The 27,999-nt window shown below is 40.1% G+C and overlaps 1 protein-coding gene across 1 annotated transcript; it reads right to left on the reverse strand.

The window, feature by feature from the left end:
- Positions 1-359: 359 nt before the first annotated feature.
- Positions 360-27,975, reverse strand: Psme3ip1 (proteasome activator subunit 3 interacting protein 1). The gene is made up of 7 exons (XM_077792918.1): positions 27,913-27,975; positions 18,075-18,216; positions 17,448-17,546; positions 16,924-17,046; positions 13,172-13,304; positions 9,804-9,868; positions 360-2,272 (listed from the first exon to the last, which is right to left on the reverse strand). The coding sequence occupies exons 2-7, from the start codon at positions 18,199-18,201 to the stop codon at positions 2,055-2,057; spliced, it is 765 nt and encodes a 254-aa protein (XP_077649044.1). The 5' UTR covers positions 18,202-18,216; positions 27,913-27,975; the 3' UTR covers positions 360-2,054.
- Between the last annotated feature and the right edge of the window lie 24 nt (positions 27,976-27,999).

A 27,999-nucleotide genomic window follows, 5' to 3' on the forward strand; every position in this document is an offset into this window, starting at 1 on the left:
ATAAGTCTGTACATGTTTAGTACAGACACATTCTTTCTCTGAATTATTTTTGAGCTGTGGTTGGTTGAACTCAGAGGCAGACCCTCCAATACCCACAGCTGACAGTGCTCTAGTCAAGGTCTGAGTGGTGCATCCTTCCGTCCCTGCTCATTCTATGTTCTTTGGGATGCAACCTCAAGCTCTACCCTGTATGCTTCTCAGGGCTGCTTCCCACTGGTCAGCCCAGATCCTGCTTTGCTAGTGGCAGTTTCTACAGAAGGTAAGTTTCAGTTTTGGGGTGCACAATGGACTATAATGAAATGGCACAATCCAGATGCAACAGACCGGGAGCTGGAAGCACAAGATGCAGACAGGAGAGCTCATTCTGACAGGTTTACTGGCTCTGAAGTACAATTTCAATCCCGCGACCCTTTGTTGACTTCTTCCAACATCAACAGAGGCCAAGAGGTATAGTAATGGCCTCTGAAGTCAAACCACATAAAGAGAGTGACTGTGATTCCCCGGCCTGCCTCCTGAAACGATGTGAGGGTGCATCAAGTACATGCTGTGATAACAGCAGCACAGTCGCAGGAACAATGAAGCCGAGGCAGAGGTGCCTACACAGTTTTATCTAAGTGTCTTGTTTGTTAGGATGGAGCTGACGCACCGTTCTCACAGTCAGGAACAATTAGCACCGAGAGGTCCTGAAAAGGAGGCAGAATTTATAAGGCGTCAGTTACGGGCAGATGGAAGCCGCCATCTGCCTATGGGCACCAGAGCACTGCGGCGCTGGAAGCGGGAAAGTGGGTTGGACGAGATCCAGGGGCCTCTTGCCCACGTTAAAACCGAGTAGCTCCTCTGCCTGCTGGCACCCGTGTGCCAACACGTTCTGTGTCTCACCGTCTCACACCCAGGGAAGCAGCAACAACCAAGGCAGGAGCCCAAGGGAAGGAAGACCGTGCAGGCGGAGGAGCGCAAGGTCCTTCAGGCTTCCCGCCCTCTCTCCCCTTCCCTCCATCCCTCAGCTGAGCCCCTCTCCTGCCAGGAGAGAAAGAGGGGGCACAGTCTCTCTGGTTCTTGGCTGCTTAAAGAGCAGTCAGGCAAAGAATAAAGGAAAAGCACTAACCCAGCACCTTGAGGCTAGAAATAGCTTCAACAGTTAAAAGCCACAACTACAATAAATGCATCAAACAGAGAAGGGCCTCTGTGGAGTGGAGGATGTCACACTAGGCAGGCGTGTCCCAATACTTGGCAATATTAAGACCCCAGGAGCTGCTAGAGATAAGTCATCTCATTATAACCTACGAGCAGTCTGGTTTCTGGCCATGATTAAATAAGGCCTATACATGTTTGTCTAAGGTTTAGAATCTTAAACTAAAACCTTTATTTCAAAACAAAAACAAAATAATTTGCCAGGCAGAGAAAAGGTCTGAGTAGAAGATGGAGGCTTTCCTTCCCTTCCTCCATGACTCAGATTGGATGGAGCAGAGAGGAAGAGGCAAGAGTAAGGAAGAACCTCAGACGAAGGCCGGGTGTGTAGTGATGTCCCCTGCAGATCCGGTTTATAATCTTTACTTCGTCACACATAACATCAAGGTGGGTTAGTTCCAGGGAGGTGCTCCGCTCCACCCTGGCCAGCTCTCTTCCCCTCCATGCTCCCCAGTGAGGCAGAACCAAACAACACATTCCTCTACACTAAGTTTTAGACAGACGGCACCTGTCCCATAACCGCCCTTGCTTCCTTGTGCTACTGGGAAAGGACAAAGAAAAACTGGGAAAGCAGTAAAACCCTCTGCAAGCCAGGACACTGTCAGTGGGACCTCTGCATGGACTGGCCCTGCCCCAGTACATCAGAAGAAAGGCAGCAGGACAGTGGGTCACCTGCACTGAGGTGGAAGGAGAAACCAAGCAGTTTGGGTCACAAGTGGATTCTGGCACATTTTCAGATTAGGTTAAAAATGTCACGGTGTGCACAGGAAATAGACAAAGGAGTTTTTTGAGGGAGGTAACGCCCGTAGGCAGAACGGACGGACTGACCACTCTGGGGAGGAGCTCCCTGTGGTAGGGGGCAGGAGCTAGGGCGCCTCAAGGAAGGTGTTGGTTCGGAAGATAGAGGAGACAATCTTCCCAGTAGCGTTGATTGTGCCCTCGCTGTCCGAGCTGGACTCAGAGTCGCTGCTCCCAGAGTAGGCACCCAAGCCTGGGAGGATGCCGATGCAGACAGCAGCGGAAGGGCAGTGGATGGAGGGGCCGCTCAAGGAGGAGCTTCCAAGAGACACGCAGGACGGAGCCTCTGCAAAAAAAAGAGGACGGACAACAAGTTACTCATCACTCTTTTCCAAAATTGAGAGGCTCTTACCATGTGCCAGCCACTGTGCCGAAGCCTTGGCCCAGAAGCCACACAGATCCAACCACCCTGTTCAGGCTCGACTCGTCCTCCTGTCTCACAGATGAGGAAACCATTGGGGAGAGTGCAGCTCCAAGAGATGAAGTGATTCTCCAGTAAAGAAGAGGGCTGGGCCTTGAGCCAAGGCCTTTCTAACCCCAGAACCTGACTACATTCTCCGTTCCCACCAGCTCTGAGACAGAACGAACCCCTTGCAGTGTTGTCTGTTGTGGTTTGATTCCCTGTCCTCGCAGCAAGTGGGACTCATGTCTAATTTCCTTCCTTAATCACTCTTAGTGCAGAAACAGCCACGGGGAGATAAAGGGCTCCACATGCTCAACAGTAGGGGTGATGGCAGATTAACAGACGGTCGACACGCTGGCTAGCAGGGACACATGGTGAAGGCCACCAATCAGCTGCAGAATAACGCTCTTTATTAAGAAAAGCCACTTTTCCCTGATGAGAGAGAGAGAGATGAGTGATCTAGAAATGGGTTTACTGTGCCTTGCTGTCACATTTCACTTTTATAGAAAGATAAAACTGAAGCCAGTAAGGTAAGAGGTTAGGGCCACGCACAACTCTCACCAAGGATCTGGAGTTCTTTTCTTCCCAGGAAGCCCACAGTTACTCTGCCACTGCAGTGACAGCACGCACGTCTCAATCTAGGAGATGCAGAACTTGATGGCTGAAGGAGTTAGGAACTCTCCTCCATCCCCTCTTCCCTCGCTTGTTTCCAGCCTGCTTTATCACCCTACCAACCTGCCCACGTAGGGATCAGCCCTGTTGACGGAGGAGGAAGTCAAATGATTTGGCAAGCTTATAGACTACTTAGAGTAGAAAATATTAAACTAAGTCTAAATCAAAGAGACTATCCTACAACGATACCAGAGCTCACTGGAGAGGGAGAGCTGAGCTCATCTGTCACTGCCCTGTGCTGACAAGCATAGCTCCCTCTGGGCTTTGCCTTAGACCTTACATCAACACCTCACTTTCATAGACACCTCAAATAGATGCAAAAAAGACACTGGGTTCCAAGGATATGAAACCAGGGGTCACTGAAAAATACCCAAGAAGCCAAAAGAGCTGTCAAACAGCCAGTGTACAAAATTCAGGAGCTCAGTGCATCTGCTGATTTTTATGGGATGCTCCAATAAGGAGAAAAAAGGTGCTAAAGTTATGTAATGTTAAAGCACAGATATGTCAGTAACAGGAAAGCTGACAATGATCATGAAGACGGTTACCAGCAGGCAGAAGCAAATAAGTGCAACAAATATCACAAAAGCTAGTGTCTTCAAGGTATAAGGAGTTCTGATCTGTTAAAAAAAAAATCAACAACTGAATAGAAAAGTGGACTGAAGATATGAACAGTTCACAGAAAAAGAAACAGATGAATTTTAAACCTAGGAAGATAAACAGTATATTAGGCAGGAATGTGCAAGGAAGGGGTAACTTCAATGTTGCTGAGGGAATATAGGAAATATGGAAATGGCCTTCAAATTCAAAAGATGTTCGTAAGAGAACACTCACTGCAACACTGTTCACAGTAGCAAAAGGCTGCGAAAATTGTCCATTAATGGGTGACCGGCTAAGTAATGGACTTCTGGTCAGCAGCTAAGAATAAAGCATGTCAGGCTGGGGTGCAGGTTACTGGAAAAGTGAGGCCGTGGATTCATCTCCAGCAAAAACAACCACAGCAACAAGAATAAAGCATCTCTGCACTGGAATTAAAAAAATCTCCAAGAGACTGTGAAAAATGAAAAGAGCCAACAGGAAGAACAGTGTGTAAAAGTTACAATTTGGAGGGTGGGGGAACAGAGATGCCAGTGCAAATGTATGATAGTATCTGAAAAAATACATTTAAAAAATGGTAGCTATGGCTGCTCAGGGGAAAGAAACCAATGGTTGGGGGAAGAGGGAAGACTGACTTTTCACTCCACACTCTTACCCCTTTTGAGCTTTTTATTATGTGCATATATTACTGATTCAAATAATTTTTTAAAAAGGCAAGTGCAAAATTCAAAAGGTATCTTGAGCCACTTAAATCAGGGAGATAAAGTTCCACTCATCACTGTAACCTCAAGATCATTTATATTAAAGATAAGAAAACTGAAGAAGAATGCATAGTCCAAATGACAAGACGGGCTGCTTGTCTGAATTCTCACTCACTGTAACCCCTGGACGGCAAGGGCTCGCTCTTCACTATTCCTTCCCCAGGACGCACAGCATAGGTCTGGCACAGAATAGGCCAGAACGTCTACTGTGTGAGAATGCAAACATGAAAGAAAAGAAATGTAGAGTTCCACTGCAAGTGATGAACCTGGGGGCAGGTAGGCAGGGGTAGTAAAAATTGGATGCTCTTTTTAAAATTGAGACATGACATCAAGCTATATCATTCTCGTTACTTGAACGTTCATTACCATTATCATATATCACATACAGAATACATACTTTCAGTATTCTGGCAGAAATATTTGGTTGTTTAAAAATATATATCTTATTAGGGTATGTGAGTCAATTACTTAGGAAACTTATTTATGGGAATGCTATTCAGTGAGGCATTTTGTTTTATCAAGTATGAACTTAATTTAAGGGGCTGATAAAAAAAAGGCTCAAGTTCAGAATATCTAGAGAAGACAAGAGCTGGCCTAAGGGAATAATGGAAGCCAGCTGTAGAAATACGACCAAGGAATCTGGACCACTGTGGGATCAGAAGAGTTTAAGTAAAAAGACCCAAACCTCCAATTATCTAGGAGGTTTCAAGAAAGAAAAAAAGACTGCAATGCAACTCTGACAAATTTCATTCCAAAAGCAGCTAGCAGTCCAAAGAGAACAAAATGGTGCCCTCTGATCTCACCCATTTGGTGAAGTTTCCTGCCAACTTCTGTATTTGCTGGACCACATTGTCATACCAAATTATTACAGAAAATTACTAACAGAGAATGTTCTTGGGATGCGGGCAGATGCGTGACTTGGGAGTAGATGGAGCCAACTTTGCATTCACTGGTTCTGCTCAGGCCAAGTCCAGAGTCTTCAGTGGGGAAACTGAATCTCTCTGGGTCCCTGTTATCTTTTGAGGGACAAAGAGGCAAATCCTTCTCTTGCTGAGGACAAGACTCTGAAGCAAGTTTCAGGGGGCATTCTTCTCATGGGGCCTTAACTCCTCCTAGCTAAGGAGGATACTTCTTGCCTAACTTCTGCTGCGAGGATGTGGGGGCTGGAAGAAGGTATTTAGAAAGACAAAAAAAGATGGCTCTGAAAAAAGTACCTAACAGAGTTCAAAGAAACCACAGTTTTCCCTTCCAGTGACTCATTCAAACAGGGAGGGAAGCAACAGAGACAGGGCAAGTGGTCTACTAGCTGAAATGTGTTTAAGATTCCCATTGAGAGAGAGAGAGAGAGAGAGAGAGAGAGAGAGAGAGAGAGAGAGTGTGTGTGTGTGTGTGTATCACAATCAAGTATATGTGTATCCTTGGAATTTTCAGGATTGGCTTCCGAGGATACTGTACCCCTGCCCTGGTAAAAAGTGGTACAGTATCTGCATACAACCTGTGTACATACTTTCATATACTTTAACCATCTCTCCATTACTCATAATACCTAATACAATGTAAATGCTACATACATAGTTGTTATAATGACTGGTTAGGGAATAATAAGAAAAAAACCTAAACAGCTTCAGTACAGAGTTAATTTTTTCCTTCAACTGTTTTCAATTGAATCCATAGAAGTGGAACCTGTAGATACTAGGGCCAACTACATATATACATTTATCCTATTAAAGCAGTCATGTAAGTTCCTATGTATTAAAAAGATGTCAGTGAACAGGAATTCCTACATTGTAGATGACAGTGTAAACTGGGATAAATATTCTGAGTGACAATTTGACACTATTTCTCCATATACAAACGCATATAATCTCTCTGACCCAATAATTACTTTTAAGTATTTAATCTGAATATATTCACACAAATGAAAAAATCATGCATGACAGGGTTATTATTAAAACACCAGAATAGGAAGAATAGAAACAATATTTATGAATAAAAAATAAGATAAATATTCCCTGGTATAAGAGTATAAAGGAATACTAAAATGTAATGAAGAAGTTCTTTATATGCAGATATGCAAAGATTCCTAAGGTAAACCAATGAATTAAGCAATAAACACAAGAGTAAGTTAAAGTAAAATAAAACTTAAACAATGATCAGAAGCATGAAAACAATATTTGATATATTCTTGCCAAAGAATCAATGTGAATTTATTGAGCTTCTAGGTCTAATTACCACTTTACAGGAAACACAGAATAGAAGACCTCACAGCGGGGCTGAGGCTCAGGGGTAAAGTGCTTGCCTCATACGTATGAGGCACTGGGTTCAATCCTCAGCACCACATAAAAATAAATAAAGATACTGTGTGTTCATCTACAACTAAATAAACGTTAAAAAAAAAAGACATCACAGGGATACAAATAGCAAAATCTAGAGTATGGAAAACCCCACAGGACAAACCCAATTTCTTCACACACACAAAAAAAAATTAAAGAAAACCACCAAGAAATATTTTTAAAGACCAACCAATTAAATTTGTATTAAAGGACATATTAGCCTATTGTTAAGATGTCATAAGACAGTGATATTTCCAAATTATTCTACAGATTCCAATCTCTCTATAAAAATCTCAGCTCCTTTTATTCCCCCCAGAAACTGACAAGCTGATCCCCAAATTCAGATGGAAATGGAAGAGAATCTAAATAGCCAAAACAATCTTGACACGTCCCAATTTCAAAACCTACTAGAAAGTCAGAGTGACCAAAAATGTGTGGCAATGGCATAAGGACAGCCATAAAGATTAACCAAAAGAAAATTGAACATAGTAATAAACCCATACATTTATGTTCAATTGGTTTTCAACAAGGACACCCTGACAGTGCACTGGAGGAAAGAAGAATCTTTTCAACAAGTGGTGCTGGGACAAATAGATATCACCAGAAAATGAAACTGGATCTCTATATCATTCCAGGTACAAAAATTAACTCAAAGGGTATCAAAGATTGGCCAAGCACAAGGGTGCATGCCTGTGATCCCAATGTCTCAGGAGGCTGAGGCAGAAGGGTTTGAAAGTTTGAGGCCAGCCTCAGCAACTTAAGAGGCCCTGTCTCAAAGTAAAAAGGACTTTGGAAAAGTAACTTTTACATTTAAAAGTAAACTTAGCAGCTCCTTAAAAAGTTAAACACAGAATTACCAAATGACCCAGCAATTCTACTTGTAGGTATATACCCAAGAGATTGAAAAGCTGTTTTACACAAAAAGTTGTACATGAATATTCACAGCATCATGATTCAAATTAGCCAAAAAGTGGAAACAACCCAAATGCTAATCAACTAATGAATGGAAAAAATGTTGTATTATGCAACGGATATCATCAGCCATTAGCAAAAAGTACTCATTCATGCTACAACATGGACGAACTTCAAAAACAACATATTAACTAAAAAGAAGCCAGACATAAAAGGTCACATATTGCTTGATTCCATTTGTAAGAAATGGTCCCAAATCCACAGAGATGAAAAGTAGACTAGTGGCTGCTGGTGATTAAGAGGAAAAGAGAACAGGGAGTAACTGCTAATGGAATAGGGTTTCTTGAATGTTGAAAATGTTTTGAAATTAGACAGAGGTGATGGCTGTATGGCGTTGTGAACATACTAAAAACCACTGATTGTATTCTTTGAAAGGGTGAATTTTATGATATGTGAATTATATTTCAATATTTTTTAAAGGCTTATGATATTTGGTCCTTGTTTGCATCCTGGTTTTTTAAAAAATAACTACCAAAAAATGTTTAGGTAATTTAGGAAAATGAATAGTAGTAGCAGCAGTAGTAGTAGTAATAATAATAATAATAATAGATATAAGGAAATTATTGTGATATATTCATAGTATTACAATTTATTAAAATGAAACAAAGAACTTTTGAGAAATACATATTGAAGAATATACTCATATTGAAGAATATTGAACTTCTTTTCAGAAATAAATATTGAAGAATACAATTAAAGAATTATAAATGAAAATATATGATGTCTAGGACTTGTCACAAAATATTACACTTGGGAGGTATAAATGAAGACAGAATACACGTTAAAACTTGTTAGAGGACAGAGGAGCTGCTCAGCGGTGGAGCAGTTCCCTAGCATGTGCAAGATCTGGGATTTCACCCCCATACTGCAAAAGTAAGTTTTTAAAAAAATTGTTGAAATTAGGTGATAGGGATCAATACACTATTATATTGAGTCTGTTTCAAATTATCTATAATACAGTATTTTAAAAAATACATATTTATAATTGCTTGTATATAAACAGAATAGTTTTGGATGGATACAGAAGAAAAATATAACACTGTTTCCCTGTGGAAAGGAGAGCTGAACTGAAGGGAATATGGATAGAAGGGAGCCTCTACATTAAAGTTGTTGTTGTTTTTTTTTTTTTTTTTTTGGTTTGTTTGTTACCAAGGATTGAACCTAAGGACACTCAATCACTGAACCACATTCTCAGCACACACACACACCCTTTTTTAAAAAATTTTGAGACAGGGTCTTACTAAGTTACTTAGGGCTTCATCAAATCGCTGAGACTGGCTTTGAACTTGTGATCCTTCTGCCTCAGCCTCCAAAACAACTGGGATTACAGATGTGCACCACCATGTCCAGCCATTAAAGGTCTTTTTAAAAGTAGGTTCTAGAGCAAAAGAGTACTAACAGCAACAACCTGCGATCACTGGTACTCTGCAGAAACATTTTTAAAAGCATTCATTATTTTTCTGAGAAAGAAATAAACGTAAGCCCTGTTTTATAGATAGATGTTCAGAATCTCAATCCCATAGGGAGTCAGGTGAAACTGAAAAGAGAATCTTGAATTTCTCATCCCAAATCCAGCCCCCAGAAACATTCCCCATCCCTACAACTTTGTGACAACTTAAAACAGAGGCAGAGTCATTGCATAAAAGTAACCACCCAAAGAAAGCATACTTCTGGAGACTGTATTAAGCACTTAGCTTCAATCCAATAACAATCAGAGAGAGCCAGGCATTCTACCTCCTACTGGTAGCAAGCCAGGTGAAATCAAGAAACTTGACATTTGAGGGAGACAGAGAAAAACCTCTTGTGAGCAGAGGTCATCTGACCAGGGCTTTGTAAGCACTCCTTAGAGAGCACAACTGTCATTTATCAGTTCCACTGGTTTCTAACATATTACTTCTGCAGGGCAGCTCACATACTCTTGGGTATAAATCCTGTTTGGTATAAAATAGTTGGCAAATTAAATCTAGTAGGCTTATTTGAAGAGAGTTAAATGTACTCATTTACAGATTCAGTGCATGCCAGCCTTTTATGGTGCTTCATGTTTATTATGAGTAAAAGAAAGAAATGAAGGCTTCCACTCACCTTGATTCTTGTCATCTGGGTCAGGGTCTGGTTTCAGTCTTTTCACACTGTTGCCACTTTCTGCGCTGTAACAAAAACCATGGTGATTTGAGCTATGTCCAATCTTGGGGATAAAAGCTTAGGAAATCAGCAGCTCTAGAAACCATTTATATGGATCTTACGCAGCCTCAAGGAGCTGGGATGATCTGAAATGAAAAGCCTTCATTTCAGGTTCTTAATCTCCTTCCAATTATAAAACTAGTTATAAAAGACAACTTAAACTCCTGATAAAATCCAAGAGGTGAAGTATATAAATTTCTGATTTTTTTGTTATCTTTATCATTCAGTTCAATTAGAACCACAGATGGAATTCAAGAATATGTGGACAGGTTCACAAATGACAAAAATTTACTTAAGTTAGTAAAGATTAAAGAAAATATCTTCAATAACATGCTACAGATTCTGAGAGTCACCCAAAAGACTGTCGCTAAAAGAATGTTTAGAGTGTACTTCTTAACAAAGAAAAAAATTATCCCAAAAGGAAGGCCTTAATCCATCCCAAAAGGAAGGGATGGTGAACAAGAAGGTGGTAAATACAAATATAAGTCTAAACAAGTGTTATTTAAAAACAAACAAACAAACAAACATGTAATTTGTGGCATTAAACACAACCATACTGAAGACCCAGACAATAGTAGCACATAAAGAAGAAAGAATGGGATTGTATCTACAGAGTCTAAGGTCCACATATTTTTTGCAGGGAAGTGAGATAGCTATTTACTTTAGGTTTTGCTAAGTATGCCTGGTAAATTTCAAGCTTATTTCTATTAGGGTACATAAATCCAAACTAGTAGAAAGAAAAATAATGATTTGCAATTTTAAGATTTCTCAGTCATGTTTTTCCAGAACAAGAATATAAGAAAAATTATAAATAAACAGACAATGTTAAGACGGTAGAAATGATATAAAAAATATTGATTAAAATAAATAAACTAAATCTACTTAGAAACTTCAGGAGTATGGCAAGTTCAAGGCCAGGCTTAGCAATTTATTGAGAACTTGTCTAAAAGGCCAAGAAGTGGCTCAGTGGGAGACAGGGCACCACTGCCACTGGGTTAAATCTCCAGCACCAGAAAAATTAAAAAATAAAATAAACAAATAAAAGCAGAGACACAACTAGAAACTTAACAAAAGAAAATCAAACAATACTTAGAAAGACTAAGAGTAAAAAAAGAATGGAGCCAGGTGGGGGGGGGGCGTGCCTTTAACCCCAGCTACTTAGGGAGGCTGAAGCAGGAAGACTGTTAAGTTTGAGGCCAGTTATTTAGCAAGACCCCGTCTCAAAATAAAAACAAAAAGGGATGAGGATGCAGCTCAGTGGTAGAGCAACCTTGGGTTCGATCCCCAGCCCCTCAAAAAAAGTAAAAGAACAGAAAAAGGGGTACCAAGGAAAACATTAACATTAGGAAAACAGCCTTACCCAAAAGCACTGACTACTCTAAGGAGTTTATGGTGGAAATCAAGAAATCACTATGAAAGCAGGCTAGGCATACAGCACAGTGACAGAGGGCTTGCCTAGCACGCCGGGAGCCCTGGGCTTGATCTCCAGCCTTGCAAAATACACAAAATACGTGTGTGTGTGTGTGTGTGTGTATGCAGTTAAATTAGCTCACTACAGAAATTCAAAAATAATTCTAAATTATTCCTAAGTCAAAGTTTAAAATACAAGAAGAAAATATACAACTTGTGTTCAATGAAAGCTGAGGAAAATTTCTAACTTTGGAAGCCTCTGAGAAGAAAGGCTTCACATGAACATGCTAGTTATCTGACAGCTATTTATATCAATAAATAAAATAAACTTGGAGAGAAGACTTGGGAGAAGTCTTTGAGAAAAAACTTGGAGAAGGTACTTGTTTCGTTTTTATGCTTTTATACATAGACTACTGAACCTTACTGAACCAGAATTCATGAAGCCTGGGAATACACATTATTAACAGACTCTTAGGTCACTCTAATAACCCAGGGCAGGGGAGGTTAGGAACTCCTGCCTCCAAGAGGCTAATTCACTGCTTTGCTCTGCAAAGCAACATTAAATAATGTATTTTCAAAACCTAAGAGGGGTTTTATTCAGGTCACTAAATAAGCTAACAGAGCCCTTTCTAAAGGAGATCTAAAGACTAAGTAAGGGAGACAGTTACAACAGCCATTCTGCACCAGCAAAAGCACTGGCCAAGAGGTAACTAAATGCCCATCTGGAGAGTCCTTCCTTGGCACAGTCCAGGAAGAATGACCCAGGTCCAAATCCTGAGAAACACTGGACCTTGTGTAGAAGCTTGAGCAAAGAATAACCCAAGAATTGTTAGCCCTTTGAAGCTACTGATATCCCCTCTCCTCAGCTGATGTACCATGATGACATTTTACAAGTAGGCAAAGCTCCTAGGAACATCTGCAGCAGATGGATGATGTGCCAAACCACAAGAATGCATCAATACACTCCCTTCAAAACGTGTGGCTGGTTGCCAATATACCATATTGATTTTCCTAATAGACTGCATTTAAACTAAACATCATTCTGCCCATGGTCTGGATGGTCAAATTGACACGACCCGATTCAATCACTATGGTGCCATTTCAGGATCTGGAAAGGGAAGAGCAAACTTGATGAAGAACCATCAAAATCTCTAGGTAGTGCTACCACTGCCATGTCAATCAAACCAAGCCAAAGCCAGCTCCATAACCCTGTCACAGCTGCTCTGTTCTTTCAATGCCTTTGCAGCAGCTGTTCCCTCTGCCTGGAACATTCTCTCCCTTATCTGTCTATCAAAGCCTTAGTGTCCTACCCTATCAGCATCTTTTTCATGCCTCCTTAACTTCCTGCACGAGCCTGTGAGTCTGCGAGCCTGTGCACCGCCAGGCAGCGTCGTGCACTTTCCTCCTTTGTTCCGGTGACCCTAAACACAATTCTTGCATGGAACTTGCTACTTCACTTGCCTAGAAACACAACAGCTCAAATACTGAACTGCTCTATTGATGTGTGACTTTGGACAAAAGTTCTCCAACCTCCCAATTTCTCCACCTTCTCATTGTAAAACAGATTATAATAATCTGTACTTCGTAGAAAATGTGAGAGAGATAAATGAGACCAAACACAGAAGCACTTAACACAATGCCCAACACATGGCAGCTACTATTTCTTAGCTGAACAAATGAGAGATACAAGGGTCAGAGGACACAGAAGACACCGAATCTGGAAGGAGACAGGGAGGCGAGCACACTGAAGGAACCTCACAAAGACATATGTTAGGTAATCTTTTGCTCTGATCCCATACAAGTGACATTTCAGATGACACAGCCAGAGGAAGATTCACACCATGGAAGTGCTGGCTGACCTCTTATGCTTCACAGCTCCTGCCAACAGTTTTGCCTGGGAGAACTTGTTCTTGGTTTCTATGGGTTTCACAGTCAATTTCTTCTCCACCTCCTTCTTGTTTTCTGCAGAAATTCCAACCTTGTTGAGATTGCTGTGAGTTACAGGTTAAGGGTCAAACTAAACAAAAGCCACAGGACTATGGTAATCAAAAGGAGGACAACAAATATAATCCACTGGCCCTTTGGCTGTATCATATCATGTTTGGCCTACTTATTAAAAAAAAAAAAAAAAAAAAAAAACCCAGCCCCTTACCTCTTTATTCTGCCTGTTACATCCAGCTGATTTAAACAGAAACGAAGGTGACCTCAAAGGGAGACAGTATATCAAGTCCAAAATAACACAGGCAAGCAACTTTTTCCTCTGACTTTCAATGAAAATCTAAGCATATCCAGAGAACCCAGTATTACCAAAGACATGCTTGAGGAGAAAACAAGGATCTTAAGAAATATGAAGGAAACAGGGAGAAATTATGGTTTCCCTTAAAATATGTGCTTCTCCCTATCAAGGGTGAAACTGGATTTTGCAGATGTCTTTATGACTATCAGTGGCACTCAAACTTGGATCATGAAGGCTAACTCCCGCTCTGCTCGTACAATGCAACACCAGAACAATGCAACACCAGAATTCCCTCAAAGCTCGTTAAACATGAAGACTCCCTCTTCTGTCTCCTGTCCCTGACTACTGAGTAAGGCTCTCAGAGGACCAAGAGTCGTTTTAACACTCTCTTAAGGTGATTTTAATAAGAAATCCTGTGCAAACATAACCCAAGCAACAAAACGCTATTTGTAAAAGCATAAGCAGAGTGCTTGTCACATCACTGTTTCATGCCCCATGTCAACCTCTCACTCTCAAGGTCTGTCACTTTCGCTTGTTCTGCCAGCCCCTTGGCTCCCTTTTATTTTCTTTTCTTTCTCACAACAGATTAGAAAACAGAGTATTCTGCCACAGTATAAGTTCTTAAGATGTGGTAGTAACTTACTGAACAATAGTGACATCTAGTGCCCAAGAATCCAAGCAGCAGCCCAAAGAGGTGGGCAGAGGTACATAATCTGGATACAAAATCTAGGTTTTTTATCTCTGTGTCCTTGAACTATAGAAAACTGGGTACCAGAAACGAGGAAATGCTCATTCTGATCATTCTTTAGGCACCAATTCTGTTCCTACAGCATTAATTAGCTTAAATATTTGTAGTATTAGATGGGCATTGTGTAAAATGCTCAGTACTATTCTCAAATTCATCAATAAAAACATAATATGCTAATGCTGAATGTTAATATTGTTTAAAAAATAGAAAGAAATGGAGATTTCAAAAAAACACTAGCCTGAAGCTTTTTTTTGGTGTGGGGGGGAGTGTACCAGAGATTGAATTCCGGGCACTCAATCACTGAGCCACATCCCCAGCCCTATTTTGTATTTTATTTAGAGACAGGGTCTCACTGAGTTGCTTAGCACCTTGCTTTTGCTGAGGCTGGCTTTGAACTCGAAATCCTCTTGCCTCAGCCTCCCGAGCAGCTGGGATTACAGGCATGCGCCACTTCGCCCAGTCCACCTGATGCATTTTTACCTGCAACTTCATCAATAAGGAACAGAAACTCTCAAAGAGAACTTTCAATATTAAATATAGAAAAAATAAAACAAAAATGGGAAAAAATACATCAAAACCATATATGTATTTATAATACCAGATCCCAGACAAAGAACAACATTTAACCTTTATTCTTTTAAAGTGAAGAAAAGTCCCACCCTTTGTTTGGCAGGGAGAGAGGTGGTAATCTTATTTTTGTTCCACAGTTAAAGCACAAGATTTTCCCTCCTTGAGTCCTTTTCCCTCAAAATGCTTTTAAAATAGACACATACCTCAAAAATATCAAGGAATTCTTTAGATGAAGAATTTCTTAAAACTGCATAATTTTAAATATACATAATATTACTAACTACTAGTTTAACAACTAAAGTGCTGTTGTTTACATGGCACAAACCATAGTTTATTTGCATTCAGAAGTATCATGTTATGAGATGTATCATGTCAAAATATGCAAAGCCATGAGCCAGCTCCTAATCTAGAGCCTCAATAACCAAATGTCTAATTCTTCCTCTCCTATCTCCCCTCATCTCCGGCTGCTTGTATTCATGGGATCAGTGCATCAGGGGTGAGGTCGGCTTTTTGTCAGTTTTTCTACACAGTCAGAACTTCCCAAGTTTCCAGCCAAATCCAACATCCCTCAGAGCCTCTGTAGTGTTGTAATACAATGTTAACAGGACAGAAAAGTTTCTGTTCTTTCCTTCCTTTTAGTTGAAAACTGAAGGGCATTTCACACAGCCCTACTCTCCAGAATGCTCCCTTGGGAGACACTTGCTGCCAACCTAAAACAAGATGTAACTCAAATGAGAAGTGCTAAATTAATGTATTTCCTTGAAGGAAAAAGCTTGGGTCTGAAGCAATGTACTACATGTATCTGTCCATTGCTACAAATATCAACACATAATACTATTTTGGGGTCATCAGGGTCAGGGTTGGGGAGTTCAAAAGAATCAGTCTCACTCCTACAGCTGAAACTGAGGAGTAACTTTCCATCAATTCCTATCCTCAAGCTGCATCTGAATGTTACTAACAGACTGAGAATGGAAGCTAGGACTTTTGCAACCAGTTTATATCCAAACACAATCCCAGGGAATCTGCAGTTTCTCTCATAACTCAAAATGGAACCAACTGCACATTTCCTGCAAAAAAAAAGACCAACTAAGCACATTATTGTCAGAGGTGAAGCCTGTTTCAACACAGTAGTGAGGTTATTCAACACATTAGCTTGAAATATTCAAATAAATTTCCTCACAGGAAGAAAAAAGGTTAGGGAGGCCACATTAACATCTAAAGTCACTCATTAATTTATTCACATATTTCCTAAGAATATACTACATGTCAGGCACTGGGAAAAGTAGTGGTCAAGTCTTTCTGTTATTGCTGCTAGTAGTAGTAGCAGTAGTGGCTTTGTAGTACTGGAGATTGACCCAGGGGGACTTTACCACTGAGCTATATTCGCAGCTCCTTTTTATTTTTTATTTTGAGACAGGGTCTCACTAAGTTACTAAGCCTGGCCTCGAACTTGCAATCTTTCTGCCTCAGCCTCCCAAATAACTGGGATTACAGGTGTGCACCACTTGCACCCAGCTTACGTCCTGGTGATTATGGAGCTTACTTTGCATTTCAGCAGTAAAAAGATAAAACAACCCAGTAAAAACAAATGACAATTTTCAGATAGTGACAAGTGCTATTAAAAAAAATGGTACCACAGAGCCTGGAGTGTATCTCAGAGGGCAAACATAGGCTTAGTATGCATGAGGCTCTAGGTTCAATACCCAGCACTGCAAAAAAAAAAAAAAAAAATTTTGTAACTCAAAAGCCAATTTTTCCCCTGCATGATGTTGACTACATTGCCCTGTCTCAAGAGCCTGATTCCACAAGGCAGGAATATACACAGCTACCTCCTGGATTTATGCCTGTACTCAATACTAAAGAATGTGGACTTGTGATTACAGTTTTTTTAAACTCTTGCATGCAACAACACAGACCCTGCAGATCACTACCAGTCATTCAGGGCCCACGAGTTCAAAGAACTGAAAAGGGAGTAGAGTTGCAAAATACTTTGAAGATCACCAAATATTTATGAGAATACTGACACTGTACAGATTTCCCTCCAAGTACAAAGGATATTCTGTATTCCTTCAATTCTTTCAGTTCTTCTTCTCTTCGTTGCTTTTCTATAAGTTCCTGCTGCCGAGAAACCTCATCAAGGAAGTTGGTCTCATCTTCATCTAAACCTCTTACCATGTTTTCTGAGGAAATAATTAAAAAGGAACACTAAGTAAGCTAAAGGGAAAATATAGACAAATAAGACTTTTTTTTTCTTTTTTTAATAAACTGCAGGTTCTTCAGGGGATTAGGAGAAAAAACTGCTAAATACCATGGCTTTTAGATAGATGATGTGGCATAAAATCAAGGCATTTCTCCCATTACTAGATATTAGCATAGAATTTAAATGGGTATCTTGAGCTTTAAACAAAATGCTCAGTGTGGTCTAGAAGGCAGAAGGCTGTCTCTTTTCCACCAAATGAGCATCTGGAGATGAGATAATCAAGACAATTCCACTGCTAGTTAGAAAGAATGTTACATGAGGCAAAAGCGATCAAAAAAGACCCTGTAGAGTCCCCTGGACGTTGTATTTTCTGAACCTTACTGAATTTGAACTGCTCCTCATACTCCTGCTGCTTCCTGTCTTTCTGCTCCTGTAGCCTTTCATACAGAGACCGAGGGTCATAAACCTCCTCTGGACACTCTGAAAGAAAGATGAGTAGATACAGTGGGGAGGGGGAGATATACACTTTAGAATTTTTTCATACTATTTTGGAATCATGAGGAATTTTTAATATAAAGCCAAGTCCTGCATGATCTGAAGGTGAGGATAACACAAAAATAGCAAGAAGCCCACTGCTTCCCTTTGGATCTCGAAGAGGGGTCAAAGGTTCTCAAAGGCCAACTACCAATGTCAATAGGGCCCATGCCTGGGACAGTTATGTGGCTGAGGGATCAGCCCACACCCTCCACAGCAGCGGTGTTCTCAGCTGCTCAGACTGTGGGTTCACCTATCCAGATGGAACAGACTAGCAGAATCTCCCGGAAGCCAGTGTGGGAGAGAAGAAAGAGTAAGATGTGATCGAGCACCCCAGTGTGCCACAGAGGCCTTACACAGCTCCCCCTGAGCCTCGGTTCTTCGACTCTAAAGCAAGGACAACCAATGCCTATGTGGCAGGCACTATAAGGATTAAAGATCACTATGTAAATGTCCAACCACAGGCCTATGTACCTTCTGGATCTTCAGGTTTTCGAACTTTCTCCCATTCTTCTTGCCTCCTTTTGCGCCGTTCATCTAGTTCTGCCTCAGATACAAACCTCTTTTTGATGACAAGGTTACCATCATCCCCTCCATCCATACTGGAACAATCAGTCTACCAAAAAAGGGAGAAAGAAAGAACTGCAATTAAAATTTCAAAGAGAAACAAGTGAGCTCTGTTTCATCCAGGAATAGATTAAAATGTTTTCTTCCTCAAATGGTTTAATTTATTAGGTCATTGTTGAAAGGACAAAATTACATTTTCCCTAATTTATCAGGTTACCTACAGAGTCAGTGAAAGAACGTGGAATAATTCTCATTACCTGGCGTTTCACAGTAAATGTCAGTGTCCCTCTATTCCAAACAAACTGGTCTCCTGGACATCTCACCCTTTCCCCAGCTCTCATCCTCTTTTATTTCTATAATATTTCAAAAAAGTTTTTACCAATGAATTACAGTTATATATAATAGTGGGGTTTATTTTGACATATTTATAAATGCATATAAAATAATTTGCTCCATTAGTCCCTAGTATTTTGCCCTTGCCTTCCCTTCTCTCCTCCCTCCCCAATTCCCATTTCCATAATATTTGACATTATTCCTTCTTGAAATGCCTGTTTCAGGGACAGGTCCCTATCTTGATTCACCTGCTCTCGCTTCCAAGAAATTCAGATGAGAATCTCAGGTACCCAAAGAGCTTTAGTGATGGAGTCCAGGCTGTACAGCAGGGAAGTGATAGGCCTAGAGATACACAACCAGGAATGGAGAGTGAAACTAGAAGAACCCAGGTCTCCCACACACTTTCCAAGCTATCAAGCCAAATCCTCTTAACCACCCTCCCTCTAAACACCCTGTTTGCACACTTAGAATTCTATCTTCATTCCTTCTCTTTTCTCATTCACACAACAATCTTGACCATCTTATGCATGTCTTTATGCAGAAGATTCCCAGTCTCCTATGTATCTTCTTCATCTACCTGGACCTTTCTTTAGAGAAGAGGGGAGAAGGAAATAAAGATAAAATAGTGTATATTATTCCTTTTAAACTAAGCCTCTTTCTGTTTTTGCTTGCTGGTTTCTTTCCTTTCAAAGAATTGTGGAATTAACCATCCTCTGATGTGTTATGTATTCTTCACATTACTCCCTAACAAAGAGGCACATACTCAACCCAATGTCCACTTAAAGATGACTGCTAATTAGAAAAACAATAAAGTTTACTAAAAGTAAGAAAGAAAGTCTGCTATCACAAAAGTAAAGCAGATAACTGAGTGTGATAGGCATTCCTGTAATCCCACCTACTCAGGAGGCTGAAGCAGGACATAAATTCAAAGCCAGCCTCAGCACCTTAGTAAGACCCTGTCTCAAAACTAAAAAAAAAAAAAAAAAAAAGGGCTGGGGATGTAGCTCAGTGGTAAAAAGCTCCTGGGTCTTTTCAGTACCCCCCAAAAATTAATTAAATGAAGTAATAGTATTTACTAAGTTCATACCACATACTTTGTATTTACATAAATGTTGACCCTATAAGAAATATTATCTCTTAACAAATGGAAAATAAGTTAGAGAAATTTTATCAGTTGTCTAAGGAAATAAAGATGGTAAATGGTAGAGCCAAAAATCAAATCCAAACCTGACATCAAAAATTCCTACTCTTAGATGGGCATGGTGACACACATCTGTTATCCCAGCAGATCAGGAAGCTGAGAAGACTATAAGTTCAAAGCCAGCCTCGGCATTTTTTTACCCTGTCTCAAAATTTAAAAAAAATAAATAAATAAAAAGGGCTGGGGATGTGACTCACTGGTAAAGCACCCCTGGGTTCAATCCATGGTACCAAAAAAAATCATACCCTTACTCACTTTTACCATATTTCTCCCCCAAAACCACCACTTTTGATTGAAAACAAGAGCATGTCAATTTCAGCTTTTTTTCTACATCAAATTCCAGTGCTGAGAATGTTCATGCAACATTCTTATTTAATAAAGCTAGAAATGAAGCAAACACACTCTAACATTCAGAACAAGAGAAATAGTAATCATCTCAGCCTGAAAGCTACTATTTGAGGTTTAGTACAACATAACAACAAGAGAGAATTGTGAAAATTACTACAAAAAAACTAAATCAATTGACAGAAGCTGTTGTTCCCACATGAGCATCACATCCTGGACACCTCTCACCACTACCACTCATCACATTTCAATACAGAGGGTTATTACAAAAGCAGAACTGTTCAGTCTCTGTGCCACATCCCAAATTCCTCAAGGTCTGCAGAACCACCTCTTCTAAAACAAGTCAAAAATTTATTAAATATTCCTAGCAGAGGAAATGCAAACTAGGTAGGGCTCTAATGGATGGGAGAGACATACTGGACTCTCAATTTCCCCCTTTCTTACTCTGTTATAGCTGTTTGCTATAGCTCTCCTTTCTCACCCTGTATTAGCTCTGTTTTTTCCCCTCACCTATGTCTTGGCAAATAATTCAGAGAAGACAGGTCCCTATAACTCTACCAAGCATCTGAATCCACCAAACATACCCAGAAGATGAGCACCTAATTCACGTTTCAAAACCTCAAGATGGACTACTGCACTCCCTTTCCAGGCAGCCAAGCCTTCTCTGACAGGCCTGACCTTCCTCCTTAAAGTAACTGAAATCTGTCTCCCTATAAACTCCAAGAATAGGTTCAATTCACTGGGACTACACAAGAAGGAGCCAAAGCTTTTCCAAGATGACAACAGGACAGTTGTTTGATGCTAACTCCCTGTTCCTCCTAACTTGTTACTTTTCTGGGCCAAACATTCCTAGTTGCTTAACCTTACAAAGTAAAGAAAAGCAACTAAGGGCAGGGGTCGTGGCTTAGTGGTAGAGTACTTGCCTACCATGTGTGAGGCACTGGGTTCGAGTCTCAGCACCACACATAAAGAAGTAAATAAAATAAAGGTCCACCAATAGCCAAAAAAATTTTTTTAAAAATTGTCTCAAAGTACTGAATTTACTTGAGCCAAGGTAGATGGTCACACTTAGCAGTGGTTTTCTGTGAGTTCAAAAGGGACAAGACTAAACCAATGCTTTATCTATCTTTCTTCAATGTGCATTTTCCTCCATAGCTCTTCACTTGCTGGCACTTCAACTGCTGCAGTTCCCTACCTGCCTCCAACACCACCAGCGGCTCTCTGTATATTTAATTTTGATCATCTTTCAACATTAAGAAAGGTCTAAGATATCGACACAAAATTTTGATAAACAAGTAGCCATAGTCCTGAGTATTCTGGATAATAATCAGGTCTTGCTGGGCACAGTGGTGCATGCCTGTAATCCCAACAACTTGGGAGGCTGAGGCAGGAGGATGGCAAGTTCAAAGCCAGCCTCAACAATTTAGCAACTTATTTTGAGATTCTGTCTCAAAGAATAAAAAGAACCGGGGATGTGGCTCCATGGCTAAGCATCCCTGGGTACCAAAAAAAAGAAGAAAGAAATATTCAGGTCTTTTCAGGATTCAAACCTTCATTGTCAATACTGCCAATAAGTAAGCTTAATTTTACACCCCTTTCAGTACATCCTGCTTGAATTCAACTAATCTATAGTCTTCTTATCAAGAGAAGGTACAGGTAATGATAAAGACTATGTACTCTGCCTGAAATTATGAGACTTGTGTTCAAAATTTGGTTCTGTCCCTTATTAGTATGATGGTGTGCAAGTCACTTAACTCTTCTGAGCCCTGGTGTCTACACCGACAGACTACACTTAACAGCAAGGATCAAAACAGCACTACATAACATAAAGCTTTTGTCTGGTAAATAATATAATTCATGTAAAACACTTAGCACAATGTATAAAACCTTTGAAAAGCTTCCCATTACTACAGATTTTGAACACAAGTCTCTTAATTTCAAGCAGAGGAGGAAGAAAAATACCATCTGCACTCAATACCATCTGTAGTAGGGGAAAAATAAATTAGTTACATAAACAAACATTACAAGTGAGGGAAGGGATTGCCTCAGGAGGCTAAGGCAGGGGAATTGCAAGTTCAAAGCCAGCCTCAGCAACTCAGCAAGGCCCTGAGCATCTTAGTGAAACCCTGTCTCAAAATAAAAAAATAAAAAGGTCTGGGGATATAGCTCAGTTGGTAAAGCACCTCTGGGTTCAACACCCCCCCCCCCAATAAAATAATTCCAACTGATTAAAAATCTTATACTGAGAAGCATTGCTGTACAGTGTATTTTTCTTTGAAGGGTTCAAGATCCGTGGGCTATTTATTCTGCAGTAGTGAAGTGATAAGTGCCTCCCACTCACCGACCTCTTTCTGGAAGTAAACAGAAGAGCTGGAAAACTGTCTTGCCTTGACTTACTCCTACTGCTTAGCTAAATTTTCACAAGTCTCTTCTTTTTCCCTTTTGTTTGCTAGAATAATTTAAAACATCAAAACAAACATCCCAGGATTATGGTGATCTATCAAGATCAATGCAGGCCAAGACAACAATCCCAGCTACTCAGGAGGCTGATAAAGGAAGATCAAGTTCAAGGCCAACCTGAGCAATTGAGCAAGACCCTGTCTAAAATATAAACTAAAAAAGGGCTGGGGATGTAGCTCAGTGTGAAAGCACTTGTGTACCATATTTGAAGCCCTGGGTTCCATTTGTCGGGGAGTATCAATGTAGGAATGCAGTGGATTTATGCTGGAATGCTCATTTGCTTTTACTGTGTTAAATTTTAGAGTAAATCTGGTCGACCTTCCTTTACTCAGGTAGCATTTTTAATTATGAAATTAAACATAACTTTGTTTTATTTTTGTGGTATTAAGGAGGGAACGCAGGGATTCATGCATGCTAGACAGCACTCTCTCACTGAGCTACACCCCCACGCTAATATTATATTATTTTTAAAAGGATTAAGTTCTTCAAATAAAGGATTCATGGAAAATCAAAGCCATACCAAAATCCTTTTGTCCAAATTTAAAAGTTTCAAACTGGCACAAATAAAGTCCATGGTTTTCAAATTTGCCTGATAATCAAGAAAACAAAGTTCTTGTATTTCAGGCCAAAGAAACTGTGGAATACTACACTACTGTATTTATGCTAGAGACTGGTATTTAATTTCCAAATTGGTGAGGTGAAATGGGCTCAGGGTCTTACCTAGCACACTCTGCAAGTTTTAAAATACAAAGCTTACATTGTTCCCCCCAAATAATTGCTATACCTGACTGAAAATCATTCCACTTATCTAGTGCCATGATGCAATTTAATGAGATCTGATTTCCTAGGGAACTGAATTTTGTGAGGGCAGACTACCTTCGATGTTTACATCACTGGCCACCATAACCTTTTAACTCTAAAATTAGGTAGATTATACATGTAAAAATACACCAGAAGAGATCAGATTTCTGTTATGATGTTCTAAGGCCTCACACAGGATAGCAAAAATAATAGTTCAATACATTCCCTTGTCAGTACATATATAGTTTACTGCTTTCCAATGTTTTTACCCTGATGTTAAATCACCCTGTCCTTCAAAATTCAGGATGGCAACTAAGAGGAATTTGCCATCTAACTAACTTAACTATTATTATATTCCAAATAAAAAAGACTATTTTCTGACCAAAAGGCACTTCTACTAAGAAACTTTTTTAGAGGGGCTGGGGTTGTGACTCAGAGGTACAGCGCTTGCTTTGCATGCGCAAGGCACTGGGTTCGTTCCCCAGCACCATGTTAAAAAAAACTAAATAAACAAAAATAAAAGTATTGTGTCCATTTGCAACTAAAAATATTTTTAAAAATAAACAAATCGTCAAGACTTTGTTTAAAAAAAAACTTCAGAGAATAACAATTCATAACAGAAAACACTGTTAGTTTTGCTAGACAAAATAATTACTAGACAAAGTCAGTCTTCTAACACAGAATTTATTTAATATACTCCAGTACAAAGGAGATTATGTTTGAATGTCTTGGGATTCTCGGGATTAAACCCAGGGGTGCTTTACCACTCAGCTACTTTCCCAGTCCTTTTTTTTCTTTTTTCCTTTTCTTAATTTGAGACAGGTTCTTGCTAAGTTGCTTAAGGCCTCCCTAAGCTGCTGAGGGCCTCAAATTTGAGATCGTCCTGCCTCAACCCCCAGAATCAGTTACAGGTATGCACCACCAAGCTCAGCTTTAATCTGTTTTAAATATTTATTATGAGGAGCAGTTTGTAGCCACATTCTAGGCATCTAAAAAAAAAAAAAAAAAAACATGTTCAATTAGCTAACATTATGTTTATTTAGCTTTCCATAGCACAAGAATTTGATATGCACTTACTCTGAATTCATCTATACATACTAAAGGAATTAGCACTGATTTAAATATTGGTTCCCTTAGCTGCTCCTTGGTTTCCCAATGTACATGTACCTCTCAGAATATAAATAACACTACCCTCACTATTCATGTTTCTTATGTTACTTGTAGTTTTTACACATTGTGACTTGTAAATCCAACTACTTCATCTGGAGCTCAGGGGGGGGGGGGAATAGCAGTTTTTCCAACTGGAAGGAAATCTGGCCATGTCAAAACTTTTTAGCACTGATATTTCTATGTCCAACATGATGCCTCCCTGAGATTTTCAAGGACCTTTTCTGTGCAAGGCACAATGCTAGGTACTGAACAGACACTTAACTTTTTAGAGAGAGAACTTGCATTCAGTAACAGATAAGGTTGCATGTGAGTAATTTAAAGAAAAATAGAACACAGTTAAATGCTAAGAACGGAAATCAAGCACTCAAGAGTTAAGAAAAGGAATAGAATAAGCCATCAAAGAAGCTTATTTTTTTGTGTTTGTTTTGGTAGTATGGGGGAATTGAACTCAGGGGTGTGCACTTTACCACTGAGTTACACCCTGAGACTTCATTTTTGTTTTGAGACAGTATCTAAGTTGCCCAGGATGGCCTTGAACTTGCAATCCTGCTTCAGCCTCCTAAGTAGCTGGTATTACAGGCACGTAGGCACGTACCACCATGCCCCACAAGGAAGCTTAACAGTTGTGGCACTAAAGTTGTGGAAGTTTAATGAAGACAAAGTCGTCTTTCACTTAGGACTGCAAAAATCACAAATTATACAATCCAAAAATCACAATGAAGGGGATCCTGATTTCTAGAAAAAGTAGGCTAGGTAATTAAGACCAATCCTCCACTACTGTATTAAAAAAGATCTATATATTTTTTTTCTTTTGTCTGTTTCACTATTTTTTTTTTTTGAATGCTGGTATTGAACCCATTCCTTCCACATGCTAGGCAAGTGCTGCACCACTGAGTTACATCCCCAACCCTAAAGTTGAAAAGTTCTTTAAAAATAATTCTGAAATAGAAAAGCTAACAAGATAGTAAACAATCTGAATAAAATCTAGGAGGATGTTAAAAATCATAAATTAAGTCTAATATTCACAGTGGATTTCATCCTGATGATTTATCTGACCTGAAAGCCACAGTTTCAATGCCAGCATGTGGCAGAATGTGGAAGCTGATAAACACCTCCCTCTCCATCTTAGTCTGGTACCCCAAAGAACTATGGTACCCTCAAGATAAAGGTGAACTTGGAAGTAAAAAGCAAGAATGGACAGCACAAACAGACCCAAAGGGAATTCACACTGTGAAATTAATCATCAATTATAAAACACTATGCTTACTATCTTTAAAGAAATAAAAATCAAATCTCAAAATCAGTAGTAGGGAATAAGAAACAGTAAAACAGTGGCAAACTCAAATTTCTTGGTTCAGGAACTAAAAAAATTCAAGAATAGACACATGTCTAGCATGAGCAAGGCTCAGATTTGATCCCCAGCACTGCTAATAAAGAAACAAATATTAAAAATGCAACAACTGGATTTAACATTTCAGTGGATGAGTATCATAACAGACTGGAAATAAGAGAATTAATGAAGAGATTATCCAGAATGTAGTAGAAAAACAGAGAGAGACATATAAAATAGAAAAGTCTGTTACAGTGAACAATAAACAATGGGACAGAGCAATTTGTGAATATAAAATGGATGAGGATTTTATATAACTAATGAAAGACACTAATCCACAGAGTCAAAAAAGTCCAATAAATTCTAGACTAACTGAACAAAAACAAATCATAGACACATCAGTGAAAATACAAAATAATCAAAGACAAAGATAAAACAATCTTAAAAACTAATCATATTTAAGAAAAAAGACAAATGTTGTGCCAGGCAGAGACAGATAACTGTTAAGAGTAAACATACTCAAAAAGTTAAATTTAGCTTCCACAAAGGCATATGACACCATGATTGAGCCTATGGCCAAACTACACACTTAAATTACTTCGTTTATCAGATATGTGGTTTTTCAATTTAAGAAGCAGCAGCCTGACCCTAACCAAACATCAAGATTTGCAGAAGGTAAGCCTGGTGCACACCTGTAATCCCAGCTACTCAGAAGGCTGAGGTAGGAGGATCCAATTTTGAGGCCAGCCTCAGCAACTTGTGAAGCCCTAGGCAACCTTAGTGAGACAGTCTCAAAATAAAAAATAAGAAGGGCTGGGGTTGTGGCATAGTAGTAAAGTGCCCTTGTGTTCAATCCTCAGAAATCGCCCGAAAACTTTCTTGGAAGGTAAAAGTGAAGACTGATAAACAAGTACATGGTCTTGACATAATTTTTTCTTTCTTAAAAACCTTAAGAATTTCCCCATACGGTAAAGGCATTAAGACTTCAGTAAAGAAAAAAACTGGGGCAGCCTTTACTTTCAGACATTCACAAACTGTTCACAGCTCATCTTGGGTTCTATTTGGAATATATAAAAGCTGCCTTTATCTCAGCTCAATTTCTTGTATCAGAAGGAGTCTACACACGGATTTCTTTCAAACGTTTCAGCAGCAGTGCTCTCCAAACCACTTTATGGTGTCCCTGCGGACACACCAAAATCAGCCAAATAACTTAAGAATAGACAAATCCTATCTCATAGCTGATACAAAAGAGGTCATTAAGAATCTGACCACCAGGCTGAATTTGGCTTCCTAGGTCCCATTTAAGACCTTTTCCGCCAGACTACTTGCGGGTAAGGGTCTGAGAATATGCATTTTTAAGTTAAGGGCCACAGATCGTGTTTTCCCCGCGGCTATGAACGAACAGGTATCCCCTTTCTCCGGGGTGGGCGGGATTCCCAAGGGCCAACAACTCTCAAATGCCAAGTCTCGACTCTCGATCTTTCAGTTACAAGAAAATGCACTTGGCACAGCAAATGAACATAATAAATGTGTTTCCCATGCTGCACTTATCCCATTTCCAACAGGAGTTCCCTGTCGCCTGAGCAGCCTGGAGCTGTTTCAAGACCTCTGGGACACAGCCGGCCCAGGCCAGTAGAAAAGTGGAGAGAGCCGACAAGATCCGCTCAGGGAACCTCCCCAGACCACCCAGCTGCCTTCCCACAGGCTCCCTCCGCTCCCTTGCAGGCTGGGCCCCGCGAGCTCGAAACCCCGGCCACTCAAGACACCCTGCGAGTACGCGGACCGAGAACAGGCCTGGCACTACCCCTAACACTAGGCGCAGCTCACCATCTCCTCGGCGAATAGGTCCAGGTTTCGCCGCCTGGCCAGGACCCAGGCCGCACTCACCTACCAGCGCGCGGGAGGCGAGACTCCCTCCCCTCGGTGGCGCCCACCCCAAACCGCCACCTCAAAGGTCGCTCACACTTAAAAAAAAAAAGAAGAAGAAGAAGAAGAGGAAGAAGAAGAACAAGAACAAGAAAAAAAAAGAGAGAGAGAGAAGAAAGAAAGAAAATAGTCTTTGCTTTTGTATTCCTTTTGACCCTTCAGGGCTTCCTGTTCCTCACCGCCACAACAAAGCTCCGCCCCACTTCCGGCGGCTTAACCCAATCAACAGCTCTCTTCCTTCCTAAGAGCACGGTGGAAATCCGGTG

The sequence above is a fragment of the Urocitellus parryii genome, chromosome 15 (genome assembly GCF_045843805.1).
Source record: "Urocitellus parryii isolate mUroPar1 chromosome 15, mUroPar1.hap1, whole genome shotgun sequence".
NCBI lineage: Eukaryota > Metazoa > Chordata > Mammalia > Rodentia > Sciuridae > Urocitellus > Urocitellus parryii.

Excerpts from the sequence above, each read along its gene's own strand:
- Psme3ip1 (XM_077792918.1), bottom strand. The coding sequence starts at position 18,201 with ATGGATGGAGGGGATGATGGTAACCTTGTCATCAAAAAGAGGTTTGTA. Across the intron at positions 17,047-17,447 it reads TGAGGAGCAGTTCAAATTCA|AAAACATGGTAAGAGGTTTA; the intron begins GTAAGGTTCAGA and ends TTATTTCCTCAG. Across the intron at positions 9,869-13,171 it reads GGAGCTGTGAAGCATAAGAG|CGCAGAAAGTGGCAACAGTG; the intron begins GTCAGCCAGCAC and ends TTTTTGTTACAG.